This window comes from Aethalodelphis obliquidens, unplaced genomic scaffold (assembly GCF_003676395.1).
Source record: "Aethalodelphis obliquidens isolate GAN/ISIS:26980383/991018 unplaced genomic scaffold, ASM367639v1 scaffold3, whole genome shotgun sequence".
NCBI lineage: Eukaryota > Metazoa > Chordata > Mammalia > Artiodactyla > Delphinidae > Aethalodelphis > Aethalodelphis obliquidens.
Window position 1 is genome coordinate 32,315,614 of NW_020837947.1, and position 14,941 is coordinate 32,330,554.

Here is a 14,941-nt window from a genome sequence, read left to right on the forward strand (position 1 = left end):
TTTTTCCTTATCCTTTCTTCCATTCCTCCCTTTCTCCCTCCCTCAAAATTTGTTTGTTGAAGAAACCTGGTTATTAAGTTTCTTGTTCTGTCCCCATGTTCTTCTGCTTCTTGTAAATTGGTTGACTCTAGATTGATCAGACTCAGGCTCACTTTTTGGTCAAGACTACTTCATATGTGATCATGTATCAAGAGATTAAAAATATCTGGTTGTCTTTTGTGAAATTAGCAGCTGCTGCTGATCAATGCTTGGATCCTTTCGTTTATTGATGGTTACAAAATGATGTTCTAATTTCTTTTTTTCCTTTATTAATTTGAATACTTCTCTTAAGAAAAATGTTCTCAAATGGGTTACTTCTTACTTTCATTTACCAGTCTTCAATTTTTTTTTTTTTGTTCCCTAGCATCTTTCATCAGTGACCAATTAGTGTTGTTTCATTTTAATTTTCTTATAAAAATAGTATCTTAACTCATGGATGTAGACATATATGACATGATCCTAGAGAAAATTTCTCATATGTTTCTGGTATATTTTCTGCTTCAGACTTAGAATTGTCTATTTCTGCAAGAAACTCTGATTCCATTTAGTAGAAATATACTTTTTGTGACTATGTTCAAGACACTAAGAATGTTCCTTTCTCTGAGTTGGTCATTGCTTAAAGCCTTTTCAGAGGACAGAAGTACATCTGTGTCTTCTTTCTTCCATGCTGAGAATAGTAGTTTTCAGGATACAGCAGATAGTACAATTAGAGTATCACATAATTATTTATGTGTTTTATCCTCCGTTAATGCACAGCATATCAACAATGTGATTTCTAAGAAACAGTTTAAGCTTGTTTTTCTTTTCCTCAGTTGGTTGTATCCTCGGGATACATCCCAGAAGGACTGTAATAATCAAATTACTCTGCTTTAGGTCATTTAGGATAGTGATTCTCCATATGGTTATGCCACCAACTGCATACCTGGTTGGGTTAATTAGTTTCATTTCATATTCAATGTTTAGTGATTGCTGTTTTGAAACTTAATTTTATTTTGTAAACATGTAAATTATTTAAGTGGTCCAAAAGTCAGAATTAAAAACAAGGTGTATAAGAAGTCTCACGTCTATACTTGAGCCATCACCCTCTTCTCTCCCTGCCCTTCACAGGTAAATTTCCCTTACAGGTAAATTTCTTTTAATTTTATGGTTTATCCTTCCATTGTTAGATAAATGGTAGCCCACTATACACACTTCATTATTTATTTACTTATATTTGACTTAGCAGTATGTCTTGGAGATCACTCCATTGTAGTAGAGAGAAATATTTCTTATTCCTTTTTATTTATACATTGTACCCTGCTGTGAGGATGTATCGCAATTTATTTAACCAGCCACCTGATGGTGGACATCTAGGTTGCTTCCAGGCTTTATCATATATTTTTAAGAATCTATTTTTACGCCTAGTGGGAAAAGTAAAGGAGTATGCGTGCATCATGTGGCCTAAAGAGATGATCCAGGCTCCAGACCATCCGTAGCAAAAGTATCTTTTAAAAGTGATGGTCTTCTGGGCTTCCCTGGTGGCGCAGTGGTTGAGAGTCCGCCTGCCGATGCAGGGGACGCGGGTTCGTGCCCCGGTCCGGGAAGATCCCACATGCCGTGGAGCGGCTGGGCCCGTGAGCCATGGCCGCTGAGCCTGCGCGTCCAGAGCCTGTGCTCCGCAGCGGGAGAGGCCACAACAGCGAGAGGCCCGAGTACCGAAAAAAAAAAAAAAAAAAAAAGTGATGGTCTAATATATCTCTAACAGATGGAAGGGGGTTTAAGTGAAGGATGGTAGAGTCTAATTAAACAAGATGAAGACTTTGTTGACTTCTAAGTTGTTGATTCGAACAGTGGAATAAACTAGGAATTTTGTTCAGAAACTTAAAGACAAAACTTCCTCTCTCATTTTATTCTCTAACAAACTAAGTTTTGCTCACCTGCTTTCTAGATTTTATTCACGTTGTGCCCCAAGCTTAAAATGACCTTCCCATTTCTACCCGTCTGTAGTTCCGTGTTTATCAAGGAAGCCTTATCCCATCCTTTGGGGTCTAGCTCAGTATCTAGCTTTACTGTTAGTGCTTTCCTGTTTGTGAACTTACATTAGATAAAATTTATAAAATCATTCTTTAAACTGTTAAGGTGCCATGCTTTTGATAATTATTGTCAATGTATTTATTTATTTTAATTTTTTTTTAATTTAATTTTTATTTATTTATTTTTGGCTGTGTTGGGTCTTCGTTGCCGTGCGCGGACTTTCTCTAGTTGTGGCAAGCGGGGGCTGCTCTTCGTTGTGGTGTGTAGGCTTCTCATTGTGGTGGCTTCTCTTGTTGCGGAGCACAGGCTCTAGGCGTGCAGGCTTTAGTAGTTGTGGCGCGCCGGCTCAGTAGTTGTGGTGCACGGGCTTAGTTGCTCTGCGGCATGTGGGATCTTCCTGGACCAGGCCTTGAACCCATGTCCCTGCATTGGCAGGTGGATTCTTAACCACTGCACCACCAGGGAAGCCCCTCCATGTATTTATTTATGCATATATGCTTCAGTTCATCTATACAACCATTTATTTATTTGTGTATCTTCTAGAAGGCATGCGCATACTGTAAGCTTTCTACAGGTCATCAGCATGATTGGTGAAGTAAATATTTATATTCGTCACTCTGAGGTGAGAGTCTAAGCAGATAAAACCTCAAATTCCATTTCTACTCCATGCTCTCCTGCTTCTGTAAATAAGCAGTAGACTTTATCTAATACATTGTTCTCTGTTGACCTCATTTTACATTCACTTCCTTTTTCTTGTGGCATTGGGCAATCTTTGCTAATTCTTTATGATCTCTCACAGCAGATTCAAATTTCTCCTCTTAAATTTGGAGATCAGGCTTTATAACCTTTAATGTGTGTTAAGATGAAAATTTAGCTGTTACTTATTGTTTTTTGTGTACCCATGATATCTTAGAAAGTATGCTCTGTAATTATTTTGTTCCTTTATCGAATGATCTCTATGAGGTGGATATTATGATCCTTTTTCATACAAAAAAACAGGTTAGAGAGATTACATGGCATGCTAAGGCTTGGCTTCAGTGACTAAGCCTTTGAAGCTGGAGTTTTTCTGGAAGATCATGATGACATGTGCCCGCAAGGTATATGTGCATTTAATTTAGGTGTGAGTTTGTGTCCTTGTATTGGTGCTACTGACAACTTCTTCAGGATAGCTTGGGATGTTATACAAATAAGATTCTGGTTTGTTGAGTCCTTCATATACAATAGAAATTCAGTAGCACTCCTTTATCCTATCTTGGGAGACTAAAATCAGTAAGGCTTTATTTAGCAATTTTTAAGATTATAGCTTTGAAATGATAACTATGGTGAAGCCTATATTCTAGATGCATGCCTATATTTTCTTAAGTCTTTAGTGTCTTTTGGGTTCTTACTGAATTATGTTTAATTCAAGTAAATTCATGTTTTATGGCAACTTTGGTTGTCTGGTAACAAAGCTCAGTGCATACTGAAGGCTAAAAACTTGCATGGGGGCTCAAGTTGGGGGTTTGTTAGAAAATGGAACATCTCTGGAGGAAGCAGAAGGACAGTGAAAGAAATGTTAGTTCGGAACAGGGTGAGGAGACTGAAAACCTAAGGCAGACACACATTTGTACACAATGCAAAAGTAGGTGTGTAGGATCGTGATCCAGAATTGTCATGAGAAGTTTAAATTATGATTATTGCTCTCCATTTAAAAAAATAAATTTAAAAAACTGTGAGTTTGAAGTTTTCTAAAACTTCATTTATCTAGAAAAATATTCATTCCCTAGGATGACAATGACTGAAACACTGTAATAAAATCCCATTTTTACACAAGGAAGAATCTTAGATAAGAAATGAATTTCCTAGCAGATGATAAGAAGTCAGCTGTGGAAATTGACCGAGTAAGCGTAGATTCTCTTGCTTTCTGAATTGAAGCTAGAGTGACTTCATGAGTGAAAAAGTCTAGTCCGTCATTACTGATAAAGTGTCTAACGGGCCCCTCATACCTCAAGGCCTACAGAAGAGGGGTGCAGCCTGGGTGAGCTGCCTGATTAATTTATGGTAATGCATGGGAGCCAAGGACCTTATATGTTTTGAAAAATTTTATTTCATTCCTTTTTTAAAGCACACTTTTCAAAAGGTGAAGAGCTTTTCTTTTGCTGAAATCGCATTGCCTTCTCTTAGCCAACGAACTGAACCATCCAGTCTATTAACTAAACAAAAACGACGTGAAACTTCATAAATATTTAAAGCTGCTGCTATGAATTAAACATTGGGATAAAGAACTAACTCCTTTCATTAAGCACAATGTTAAATCAATAAATAAATAAAGCTCATGACATATTGCTAGGTAAATCCAATGTTTGAACTAATAATATTTCAGGTTTCTTTACACATTTACTTTGGGTAATGCTTTAAATAATTATATTACGTGTATTTGGTTTATTACAACAAAACCAACTGATTTTAATGAAACATTTAGGGCTTTTTTTAAATTAATAAATGGTTGGTAAATGGAATTGGTTCAGCCCTTAAGAAAACAAAACAATTAGCAGAACTCTGGGGCCAGGCGAGAAAAAAACGGGAAGAGTTTTGTGTGATTTTAAAAGTGAAGCCCAGTACAAATCCCAAAAAATTGGGGGAGCACCGAGCCAGTAACCCTGTACCTCACTGAGCTTGATTCTGTGCTTTTCTCCCTGTCTGGTGTGTGTCTTCATTCATTGAATACACTGGGACAGAACACCCGCAGCGTGTCAGGGCTGTGGTATAGCAGGGATACAGAGGTGATTAAGACATGGTTCCTGTCCTTCCGGGGTTCACAGTCCTACATCAACACTGATCAACCTAGATTCCTCCCTGCCTGCTGTGGGGGGCAGGGAAAATGGAGCAGAGCAGAATGGCCACTGAATTTAGGATTTAGAAGGTCTGAATTTCCTTCCATATATCACTGGCTATGTGGGCATTTTTAGTCTCTTAAAGAACCTCAGTTTCCCAACCTAGACTATGCTGTAATAATTTTTATCCTGTTGGAACTTTTGCAGAACAGAATGACAAACCATTTATGAAAGATGAGTATTATTTTTGTCTTACCTTGCAGTAATAGTTAAAAGTCCAAACTGTGATATCTGGCTGCACGTTCTCGTTTTCAACCCCTAGGCACTGTACCATTAATGCTGGAAATTTTGCTGGAAATTCACTTTGGCTGCATATTAATGATATCTACTGCTGTTCTTTTAATATTCTCATAGGGAAAATGTATTACAAAAAGTTAAGAAAGATTTCTTTTCTCCTACAGTGGACTCTCTTGAGACTATAGCAGATTCCAAAGAAGGTTCTGTAGGAGGTTCTGTGGAGAACTTTAGAAGATTCTCTCTTGGAGCTGAGTTTGCTTGAAAGGAATTAGCTGCTCAACTGCCAAAAGTTGTAGGTTTTAGGAAATGCTCTAGGACAGTGACTCTCAAACATTTTGGCCCTATAACCCCTTTAGGCTCTTAAAAATTATGGAGGACCTCAAAAAGCTTTTGTCTTATCAGTCAGGAAGGATGTTGGTATTGAGGAGAATAACTACCACAGCTTCCAGTGCTCTGATGAAACCTCAGACGCATGGCCTTCTGGCCAAGAATTTGTGATTTCATACCGTTGGAGCATTTGCTGTCTCCCTGGGGACTGCAGCTCTCTGTGTTTACTCTGGCTGACCCAAGAAAGAAGGCGTACACAGATTTCTACGGAAGCTGTGATCCCATGGAAGATTTTGAGGAGACGAAGAAGGCTGGTACAAAGTGATTTTGGAATGTAAAGAATTTCTTTGTATTGAGTTCCATGGAAGTTGGTCACTGACCTGTGTTCCTGAGCTATGAAACATGAATAAGTAGGCTAAGGAAAAGTTTCTCTTGATAAATAATTTAAAATACTGTGTACGTGAGGGGGGAGAGCTTTTCTTTATGTCAGTTATACCCATGGATATTTACCATGTTAGAAATTAAAATTGAAAAAATTTTAAACTATTAACCCATTTAAAATATATTAGTGTTATGGTGAACATAAATAACATTTTTATGCAAAATAGGCATATTTTCTAAAACAAATTATTAAGTGTGCCATGGTTTTTCATTTTAGCAAATCTCTAATGTCTGGCTTGAGTTGACGTTAGTTGGATTCTCATATCTACTTCTGCGTTCAGTCTGTTGGCAATAACATGTCTTGTGAAAACTCTGGAAAACTCCACTGTGCATCATGAGAGAATGAGAGTGAAAAAGGCAAATAATGTCTTAGTATTAATTATTAAAATAGTGTTGACCTCTTAGACTCCTTGAAAAAAGTGTTGGGCACCTCTCTGGCTCCTTGGAGCACACCTTGAGAACTGCTAATTTAGGACACGTCTTTTGCAGTAGGTTTTAGACTATGAAGTGTTAATGATATGGCACAAAAATGAGCAAAGTAAAGGGAATAAAAGGGAATCAGTTGAATATCCTTGGCCATTAAATTAGGAAATCAAGGGCAAACCCAAGAGATACAACCTTCATAATAAGATTTTTATCAAACTATTAGAGAATGATCGTTGTTTTAGTAATTGGTAAATACAATGGGGCTGTCACTTGTAGTAAATACGTTAGAGAAATTCATGTTCTTACTTTTTTTTTCTTATTTTAATATATTTAATATTAAAAGAGGCTGAAGAGGTAGTAGATAATATTTGAGAAAGGCACAAAACTACGAGAACACCACTTCCTTGCCTGTGATAGTGGTATATCTAAGTCTCAGCTTATTTATTCAGTGGTGAAAGTAATAGTAGCAGCAACCACATAAAAGTGTTTGGGAAGTGCCAGGCCTTTAAACCTCACAACAGCCCTCTGAACTAGGTGGCCTTCCCCCTCCCCCTTCCGCTCTCGCCTTTCCCTCCCCTTCCTCTTTCCCCCTCCCCTTCTCCTTCCATTTCCCCCTTCCCTTCTCCCTTTCTCCTTCCCCTCCCCCAACCCCCTCCCCCTTTCTTCCTCCCATTTTACAGAAAGGATGGTTAAAGAGTTGCCAGAAGTCAGACACAACTAGGCAGTAGCTAGATGACCGGTGGGCATCCTGGCTCTAAAGTCTTGCTTTTAGTCTCCCCTCTGCTTTCCCCCCTCTCCCCAGTGCTATACAGCCCTTCTTCAGTACCTGCCTTATTTGGATTTTTATGACAGTATTACTATATATATCATATATCTGCATATATAATATTGTATATATAATGCCATGTATTACATATATAACAATGAATGATAATGTATATAAAGGGTACCTGGCACACACCAGTGGTTGCTCCTACTCTCTCATCTCCCACCTCCTCTCCACCTTCCTCCTCATGGTTTGTCTTCACTTCTCATCTTTCTTGTCTCTTGAAGGTCAGTTAACTCGAGTTTTTTTTTCTCCTTTGGTTTTTATTGTCTCTTGTTCTCTTGGCCACTGGTATTCACACTCCTAGCACATGGTCTGGTTCGTTGTCTGTCAGACTTCACATATTGACTCCCTGCAGGTTTGGGATCATCATCACAACAGGATTGTTCTTCATTCTGACCGGAGAAATTCTGCCAATTTCATTGTCACCACTCTGAGAATAACTTCTTTCTATAGTTACAATTTTGTTGTGTTCCATTAAAAAACGAGTTAGATACTGTAAATCCTTCCTATATTAATGGCATTTATTTTAGAGTTTCAGATTGCCAAAAGACAAAACAGGCACCACCAAGATTGGTGACCTGGCGCCCCAGGACATGAAGAAAGTTTGCCATTTAGCCTTAATTGAGCTGACCGCCCTCTATGATGTATTGGGTGTTGAACTGAAACAACAAAAAGCTGTGAAAATCAAAACAAAAGGTAATTTTGAAATGAAAAACAGTTGGATTTACTCCTGAAGTAGTAAGAATGAGCTTGGCTTTTTAGAAGTATTCTTCTGGGGAGTGGGAAACGCCTACAAAATAAACCAACACATGAATACATGTAAAGTTCAGATTCTAAAACATTCCCTTCAAAATTTTTGTAACTTGATAAAAATGCACTGTCTCCTTGATTATAGAAAATAAAGACACAATCAAATATTTAATTATCATAGAAGGAAATTAGAAGGAAATTCTGAATCAAGGATTCTTAACTCAAATGCTCTCTCCTTTGAAAACTGTATTTAAAAACATCTGGTACATATACTTACTTATTTCTAAAACTGGATCTTGAAAAATGACTTTAAGATAGTTAATCCTGATCAATTACTTTTGCTTATTTATTTCATGGCAAATACATAGGCAGTTAGTAGTCTGTCCCTTTGTTCATTTGCATTCTACTTTTAACTTTTCTGCAAAAAATATTCTTCCCTCTATTAAGAAAATAATGCGACTGTGGCACACAATATCACTAAATTGTGCTTCTCACAGGTATGTGTAGTTTTTTTTTCCTTTGTAAGCAGCTTGCTTTACCCATTATATAAATAGACTTTATTTTTTATAGTATGATAGAGAACAGACACCTCCTCAGTTTCTGATTTTTCCAAGATTTTATTTGTCTGGAAATCCAGATAATTTTCTATTGACACAGCTTTTCTGTTTAGGAATCTCTGACATCTCATTTAACTTTAAAGGTATCTCTTAAAGGGAAACCAAGAATGGGGATTATTGAGTTGCTATGGTAACAAGAGCAAAGACAAGTATTCACCTGATTTAAGTTTTAGAGGCAATTCCTCTGTAGGATTGAAGTGTACCTTCCCTTCAGGTCCTCTCTCCCATGCTGAGCCCCAGAAGACCTCATTCTGTGTTCTGTTCCTTTGAGTATTTTAGCTTAAGGCTTGGGATGGTGAATTTCTGAGTCAAATAGTTCTTCTGGTTTTCCACAAGTCCATTATAGATAATGAAGACTTCAGATGCTTCTTCACAAAGTCTTCTCCAGATACAAAATAGAAATATAAATAGTTGTGACTCAGTGTTCAAGACTTTAAAAGTGGCTTAAAGAGGTCTTTTAATTTTATGTTTTAGAATTGCCTCCTAGCAGAGAGAGAAATATTAAGCCATTCTCATTAAAAGTATCACTATTAATATTATAGATTTTCTTTCCATCTTTTTTATATTTTTGTATTTTATCTAAGATATTTATCTTATAAACTAGACTTTTGACATTCTTAAAGATCACATTTTTCTTAGTTCCTAAACTAAAAGTTATTTGCTGGGTCACTAGCATTCTGCTGAATGTCATCTCTATTGAGTGTCACAGTTTCCAATGTCTATTTTCACATCACAGGATAATCCCCCGTTCCATGTTCACAAATGATTTATATCTCCCCTGATAATGTGTGTTACACTTCTGAGCTAACTATTCACTTAGTGATGGATGTGGGGCAGGAGGTTCTGGGGAGAAGCTATGCTCACATCAGACTGAAGGTATATAATTTTAATTTAGAAAAATTATCAATTATTACCTGTCATTTCTTCTGGAGTTATTCCCAAATATATAAAACTACAAATTTAAATTCACAAAGACCAAGTATAAACTATATTTTCTAAAGGAAAACATTTGTAGAACAAGCCCATAATGTTGGCTGATTTCTCAAAAAGCAAATATTTATATTTTGCTGTATTGTATTCAATAGAATGTAGAATGTCAGTTAAGTATGGAAGAGATGAGTGATATTTATTTTAAGCCAGAACTTTTAGTTTGATTACATTTAGTAAATTATTTGCATATTTTGCATAGTCCCACAGCACTCTATTTCTCATATGTAACAGTTTATACTTTTCTAATTATTTTGGTGATGATTTGTAATCATTTGTTTAGTTGTCTTTACTTGCTAGATTGCTTTATAAGGCAGGGCCAGAATTTTCCAATTAGGTTGTGTGCACCTAATTGGTAGACAGTGTCACTCAGTCATTCACTTAGGTGCTCGATAAATAGTTGTTGGATCAAGTGACAATATCAGGAATCTGAAACCTTAACATTTTTTCATTAATATTTTATAGGTTGATGAAAGTGAAGAAATTTTATTTTTCTGTTGCAGATTCTGGCCTTTTTTGTGTTCCATTGACAGTGCTGTTAGAACAAGATCAGAAGAAAGTACCAGGAACTCGAATACCCTTGATATTTCAAAAAGTAAGTAGGCCTGAATGGGTCAGCATAGAGAGAACATACTTGAGCTAATAGTGTTTTCTTTTTGTTCTTTTTGCATTCATACTCTTATAATATAGTTTTCCAGTTGTTATGCTCTTTTATTTTATACTTCGATTTTTCTATTCAGGAAACAAATTTGTTTCAAGGGCTTATAATTTTTATTTCATGGTGATGATTTCAGTGTTATTACTTGTAACTGTGATTACCTGGCATCATTTTTCTGTCTTATATTAGCTGGCTTTGTATAATTGAGATTTCAGTTCTATAATACATAGGAGTGGGAACGGCTGGTAAATTTCTAGGGAATTGAATCCTCATGAATATTCCACGCCTGTATGTATTTTCTAAGCTTTCCTATTTACAATGAGGATGTCCAATTTAATTTACTAGTGCCTACTTCAAAAGTAGACAAAGAAACCATAAAGTAGAATTAGAAAATGATTGCTAAACTATGAATTCACTTGTGTAGTCAACACTCAGTTATTCATAAGACAGTTATCTATGACAATATAGAAACTTCAGTCTAACCTCTGAGCCATCACTGTTTAGAAATACAGATTACATTTGATAAAAGACAGAGAATGCCCATGAGGAAGGTAGGTCAAATCAGTTATGGGCTACCCGAGATGCGGATTTTTGCAACAGCCCAGGCATCTCACAGTTCCTGAAAGTTCTGGGGTAGCAAGAATGGCAGTGGGAACTTTCACAGTTGTTTGGCTCAACAAACTCATTCAATACTCAAGCTCAATCTACCTGGCACTAATTCTTCCATTATTCCAAGACAGTCATTTACTGTCTTACCTACTAAGCTCCGACTTCTTCAGTCCTCATATTCACCATTACATCCAAACCCGTGTCTCAGTGTTTCTCCTGATGGACTTTGTTCTACACAGCTTGTTCTACTCACCGGCTTCTGCCAGTCATTGTCTGCAGAACCTGTGTCTGTGTGGATAGTTGTCAGCGGTGTCTGTGAAAACAGAGAGATGCTAACAAACGTAGGCCATATATTCAAATTCTTTTAATGGCAGTAAAAGGTGCGAGTTACTTATACACATGGACAAAGCAGGGATCTCAGCGGGATCCTTTCCAAGTGTATTTGGGTCCTCCAGAGAAACAGAACCAATAGGAGATTTTATCTCTATCTGTCTGTCTGTCTGTCTGTCTATCTATCTATCTATCTATCTAGAGAGATTCATCTTAAAGAATTGAGTTCTGTAGTTGTGGGACCTGGCAAGTCTGAATTATGTAAAGCAGGCCAGCAGGCTGGAAACACGGGCAAGGGTTAATGTTTCAGTGTCGAGTCCAGAACCTGCAGGCTGGAAACTCCTGTAGGGTTTCTGTGTTACAGTCTTGAGGCAGAATTGCTTCTACTTTGGGGAACCTCAGTCTGTGTTCTTACAGCCTTCAGCTGACTGGGTGAGGCCCACCCACGTTATGGAAAGTAGTTTGCTTTACTCAAAGTCTACTGATTAAATGTTAATCACATCTAAAAATACCTTCACAGCAACATCTAGACTGGTGTTTGACTGGTATTTGACAACTGGGCACTGTAGCCCAGCCAAGTTGACACATCAGATTCACTATCACATCAGCAAAGAGTAAGCTTTGGTCTTAACAGAAGTCAATGTTGCCTCCTGATCAGGCCCAGGATTGCATCCAGCCCCTTATCACTTTCTCTTGAAATTGTTTTCGTATTTATTTAGTTAGTTAGTTAGTTATTTTACATTTTTGGTCGCTTCAACGTTCTGGAGACTCAGACTGCCCACCAGTTTGAAGTCATTAGATAAGAGCCTTAAAGGTTTTTGGTTCATATGAAAAATAAAAGGGAACATACAGAGTTGTCTATTAGATAACACTCATCTGTTTGCATTCCCTCTGAATTATAAGCAAAAAAATCAGTGATTTATCATGAAAAATATTTTTTGATTTATCAGCTGACAACTCATTTAGGTATTCTGTTAATTTTGTAGAAAGGAAAGAATTGGAAACCACTGATTGGCAAAAATTCTTATTACCATTCTTTAGAGGATTACATTTTCTCCGTTATTGAGAAATATACTTCAAAAGGGCTTTAACAAAGCTTATCTAATATCTGTAAATTGTATCTGTTTCTTTTTTTCCCTACTTAGAGGCACATTGTTTAAACCATATTCTCAGAAAGGGTTGGGGAAATAGAAATATTGTTAATTTTTATCTATGGCAAAATTCTGCCAAATTAGCAAATCCTATTTTCACCATCAAACTAATCAGCCAAACCAAAGATACTTTGTATCTAAAAAGTCTGACTTCATATTCAATTCATTAGTTCATAAATTCATATACGTGTGTATTATCTGTTTGGGGAAAGCCTGTGAACATTACTGATAAATTCTACACTGTATCTTATAAGATAAATTACTAACAGCAGCATGATTAAAATATATAGATCGTTATAGTTATTCTCCATTTTTAAGTCTTGAAAATAAAAGGAAAGCTGTAAAGCATTATTTATATTTTAACAATGACAATATAATGTGGTAGCAAAAAATATGTTATTTTCAAAGTGAGAAATATGAGAAAACACCTGGCATTCCTTCAGACAATGTATATATATATATATCTATCTGTATCTATTGAATGCTGGTATTCAGCATTAGAGAATAATAAAAAGAATTCAAATATAAGAATGCAGAAAGTACTCTCATTCAGTTATTTAGAAATCATCAAATTTTCCTGTGTATTTAATAAAAGCAAAATTTATATACTGCTAAAAACTAATTTGGTCCAGCTACTAGCTAGCATACAATTTTATATTTTGTTAATAGAACATTTTAAACATTTTATAAGATGAATTAAAACAAAAATTACATGTACATTGAATAAATGTTGCTTGGTATTTTTTGATAAATTTGGTTTTAACTACTTTATTAAATAGTGCTCATCTAATCTAAAATAATTCATGTAAAGATGTTTGCTGTGGGTTTTTATGCAGTGTAACTTGAAAAATGTCTTAGAAGTCATTCCAATTGAATATTTTAAAATCGTGTACTGCTTTGGTCAAAGATGCTTCTTTTTTCAGTTAATAATAAATCTTTGGGAGAATTTTGAGACTACTCTTTGCTTTATTCTTACCTGACTCCCTCAAGATCAGTGCATTCTTTGGCCATAATCCAGGGGTAGAAGAGGTGGGGTCATTAAAGAAAAATTGCCCTGTCTTCCAGTGCCTACATGCTCTAAGAGCCTTGGTAAATCACTAAAGGAGGTCTCCCTGAAAAAAAAAAAAAATTAAAATTTTACATTATTTTGGCACTCTGGAAGATTTTATGCCTTAGAATATGCAGAGAATATTATAGTAAGTTTGGGGCTGAGTGAAGAGTAGGTTTGTCTTTCTGAAGAAGGCAGTTGTGAAAGGAGGGGAATGGGTGTTAGGAAGGAAAACCTATATGATGCTAGGAAATGCTATATTTAAACTGGGGACAAAGAAATTGATTTCTTTAAAATAGCAAAGTGCCCCCTAAAAAGCCTTTGTGTACTGCCCAGGGAATGCACATTCCAGTTGGAAGTCTGCCAAGAAAATGACCACTTCTTCTATTATCTTCCTGGCGTCCAGTGTTATGTCATTGTAGTTTCTCCATTTGCCTCTTCTTGTATGTTTCTGCTTTATTTTAAAACAAACAAACAAACAACCTTTGTTATTTTAATGGGGTTCTGGAGATAGAGAGATCTGTATGTATTCATCAGGCATTGGCTATGATTTAGAAGCCCTATACAAGAAGTGTTTTTTTAATTTAAGTTTACCACCAAAAGCTTAAAGCCTAAAAAGGAATATTTGCAAGCATTTTTTTCCTTCATGTCATAAATAATTCTTTCTTTGAACAGACTAAAAAAGGGATGTAAATATGCAAATACTAGAATTTCATACGATTTATTTGATGGCAGAACGTGTGTTTCTGAAAAAGCAGAAGAAATGCATGGTCTTAGTTGCTTTGAAACAATGAACGTGGGTCAGTGTCTGTTTGGGATAGCACAGCTGTTGTGTGAAATTATACACTTTTCTTCCAAAGGACCCAACTTTTTCTAAATTACGATTAAAGTGTTGGGGTGCATTGGCTTAAAGGATGGGTAGTGGTAGTGCAATAGCATTCAAAACTTTGTGAAATCCAGTTTACACGTCCCTGTAATCCGTTTTCCTTTATTTATATATGAAATAGATGTTAAATTTGGGATTGTACCTGTTAAGAATGCCAAACTCAGAACGTTCTTCTGTTTATACACAGCTGATTTCTCGCATTGAAGAGGGAGGTTTGGAAACAGAAGGCCTCTTAAGGATACCTGGAGCTGCTGTTCGAATCAAGGTAATTTCTTGGTTCTAGTCATCTCAAACTTGTTTGTTTAATTATATGTTTTTAGAAGACAAAATAGACCAAAAACCTCTTAACATTCAGTTTATATTTAGTTTTTCTACAGGCTCTTCTGATTTTTGATTTTTTTTTTTCAAAATCACCCTATTACCTGTAATATTACGGTGATGAATAAAGAGACAAATGATTTTAATCTCTCTACTGTGCAGACGTAAAATAGGAACGAAAGTAAACAAGCAAAAGACAAGGGTAGGGCTTCCCTGGTGGTGCAGTGGTTGAGAGTCCGCCTGCCGATGCAGGGGACACGGGTTCGTGCCCTGGTCTGGGAGGAATCCCACATGCCGCGGAGCGGCTGGGCCCGTGAGCCGTGGCCGCTGAGCCTGCGCGTCCGGAGCCTGTGCTCCACAACGGGAGAGGCCACAACAGTGAGAGGCCCGCGTACCGCAAAC

General features: G+C 36.6%; 1 protein-coding gene across 3 annotated transcripts in view; it reads left to right on the top strand.

Moving 5' to 3' along the window:
* Positions 1-14,941, top strand: part of ARHGAP18 (Rho GTPase activating protein 18) — a 132,465-nt gene that overhangs the window by 88,292 nt on the left and 29,232 nt on the right. For all 3 annotated transcript variants that reach the window (XM_027086757.1, XM_027086751.1, XM_027086742.1), the window contains exons 6-8: positions 7,716-7,881; positions 10,043-10,134; positions 14,409-14,486. In XM_027086757.1, the coding sequence (XP_026942558.1) occupies positions 7,716-7,881; positions 10,043-10,134; positions 14,409-14,486 (336 nt within the window). The remainder of the gene's footprint in view (positions 1-7,715; positions 7,882-10,042; positions 10,135-14,408; positions 14,487-14,941) is intronic.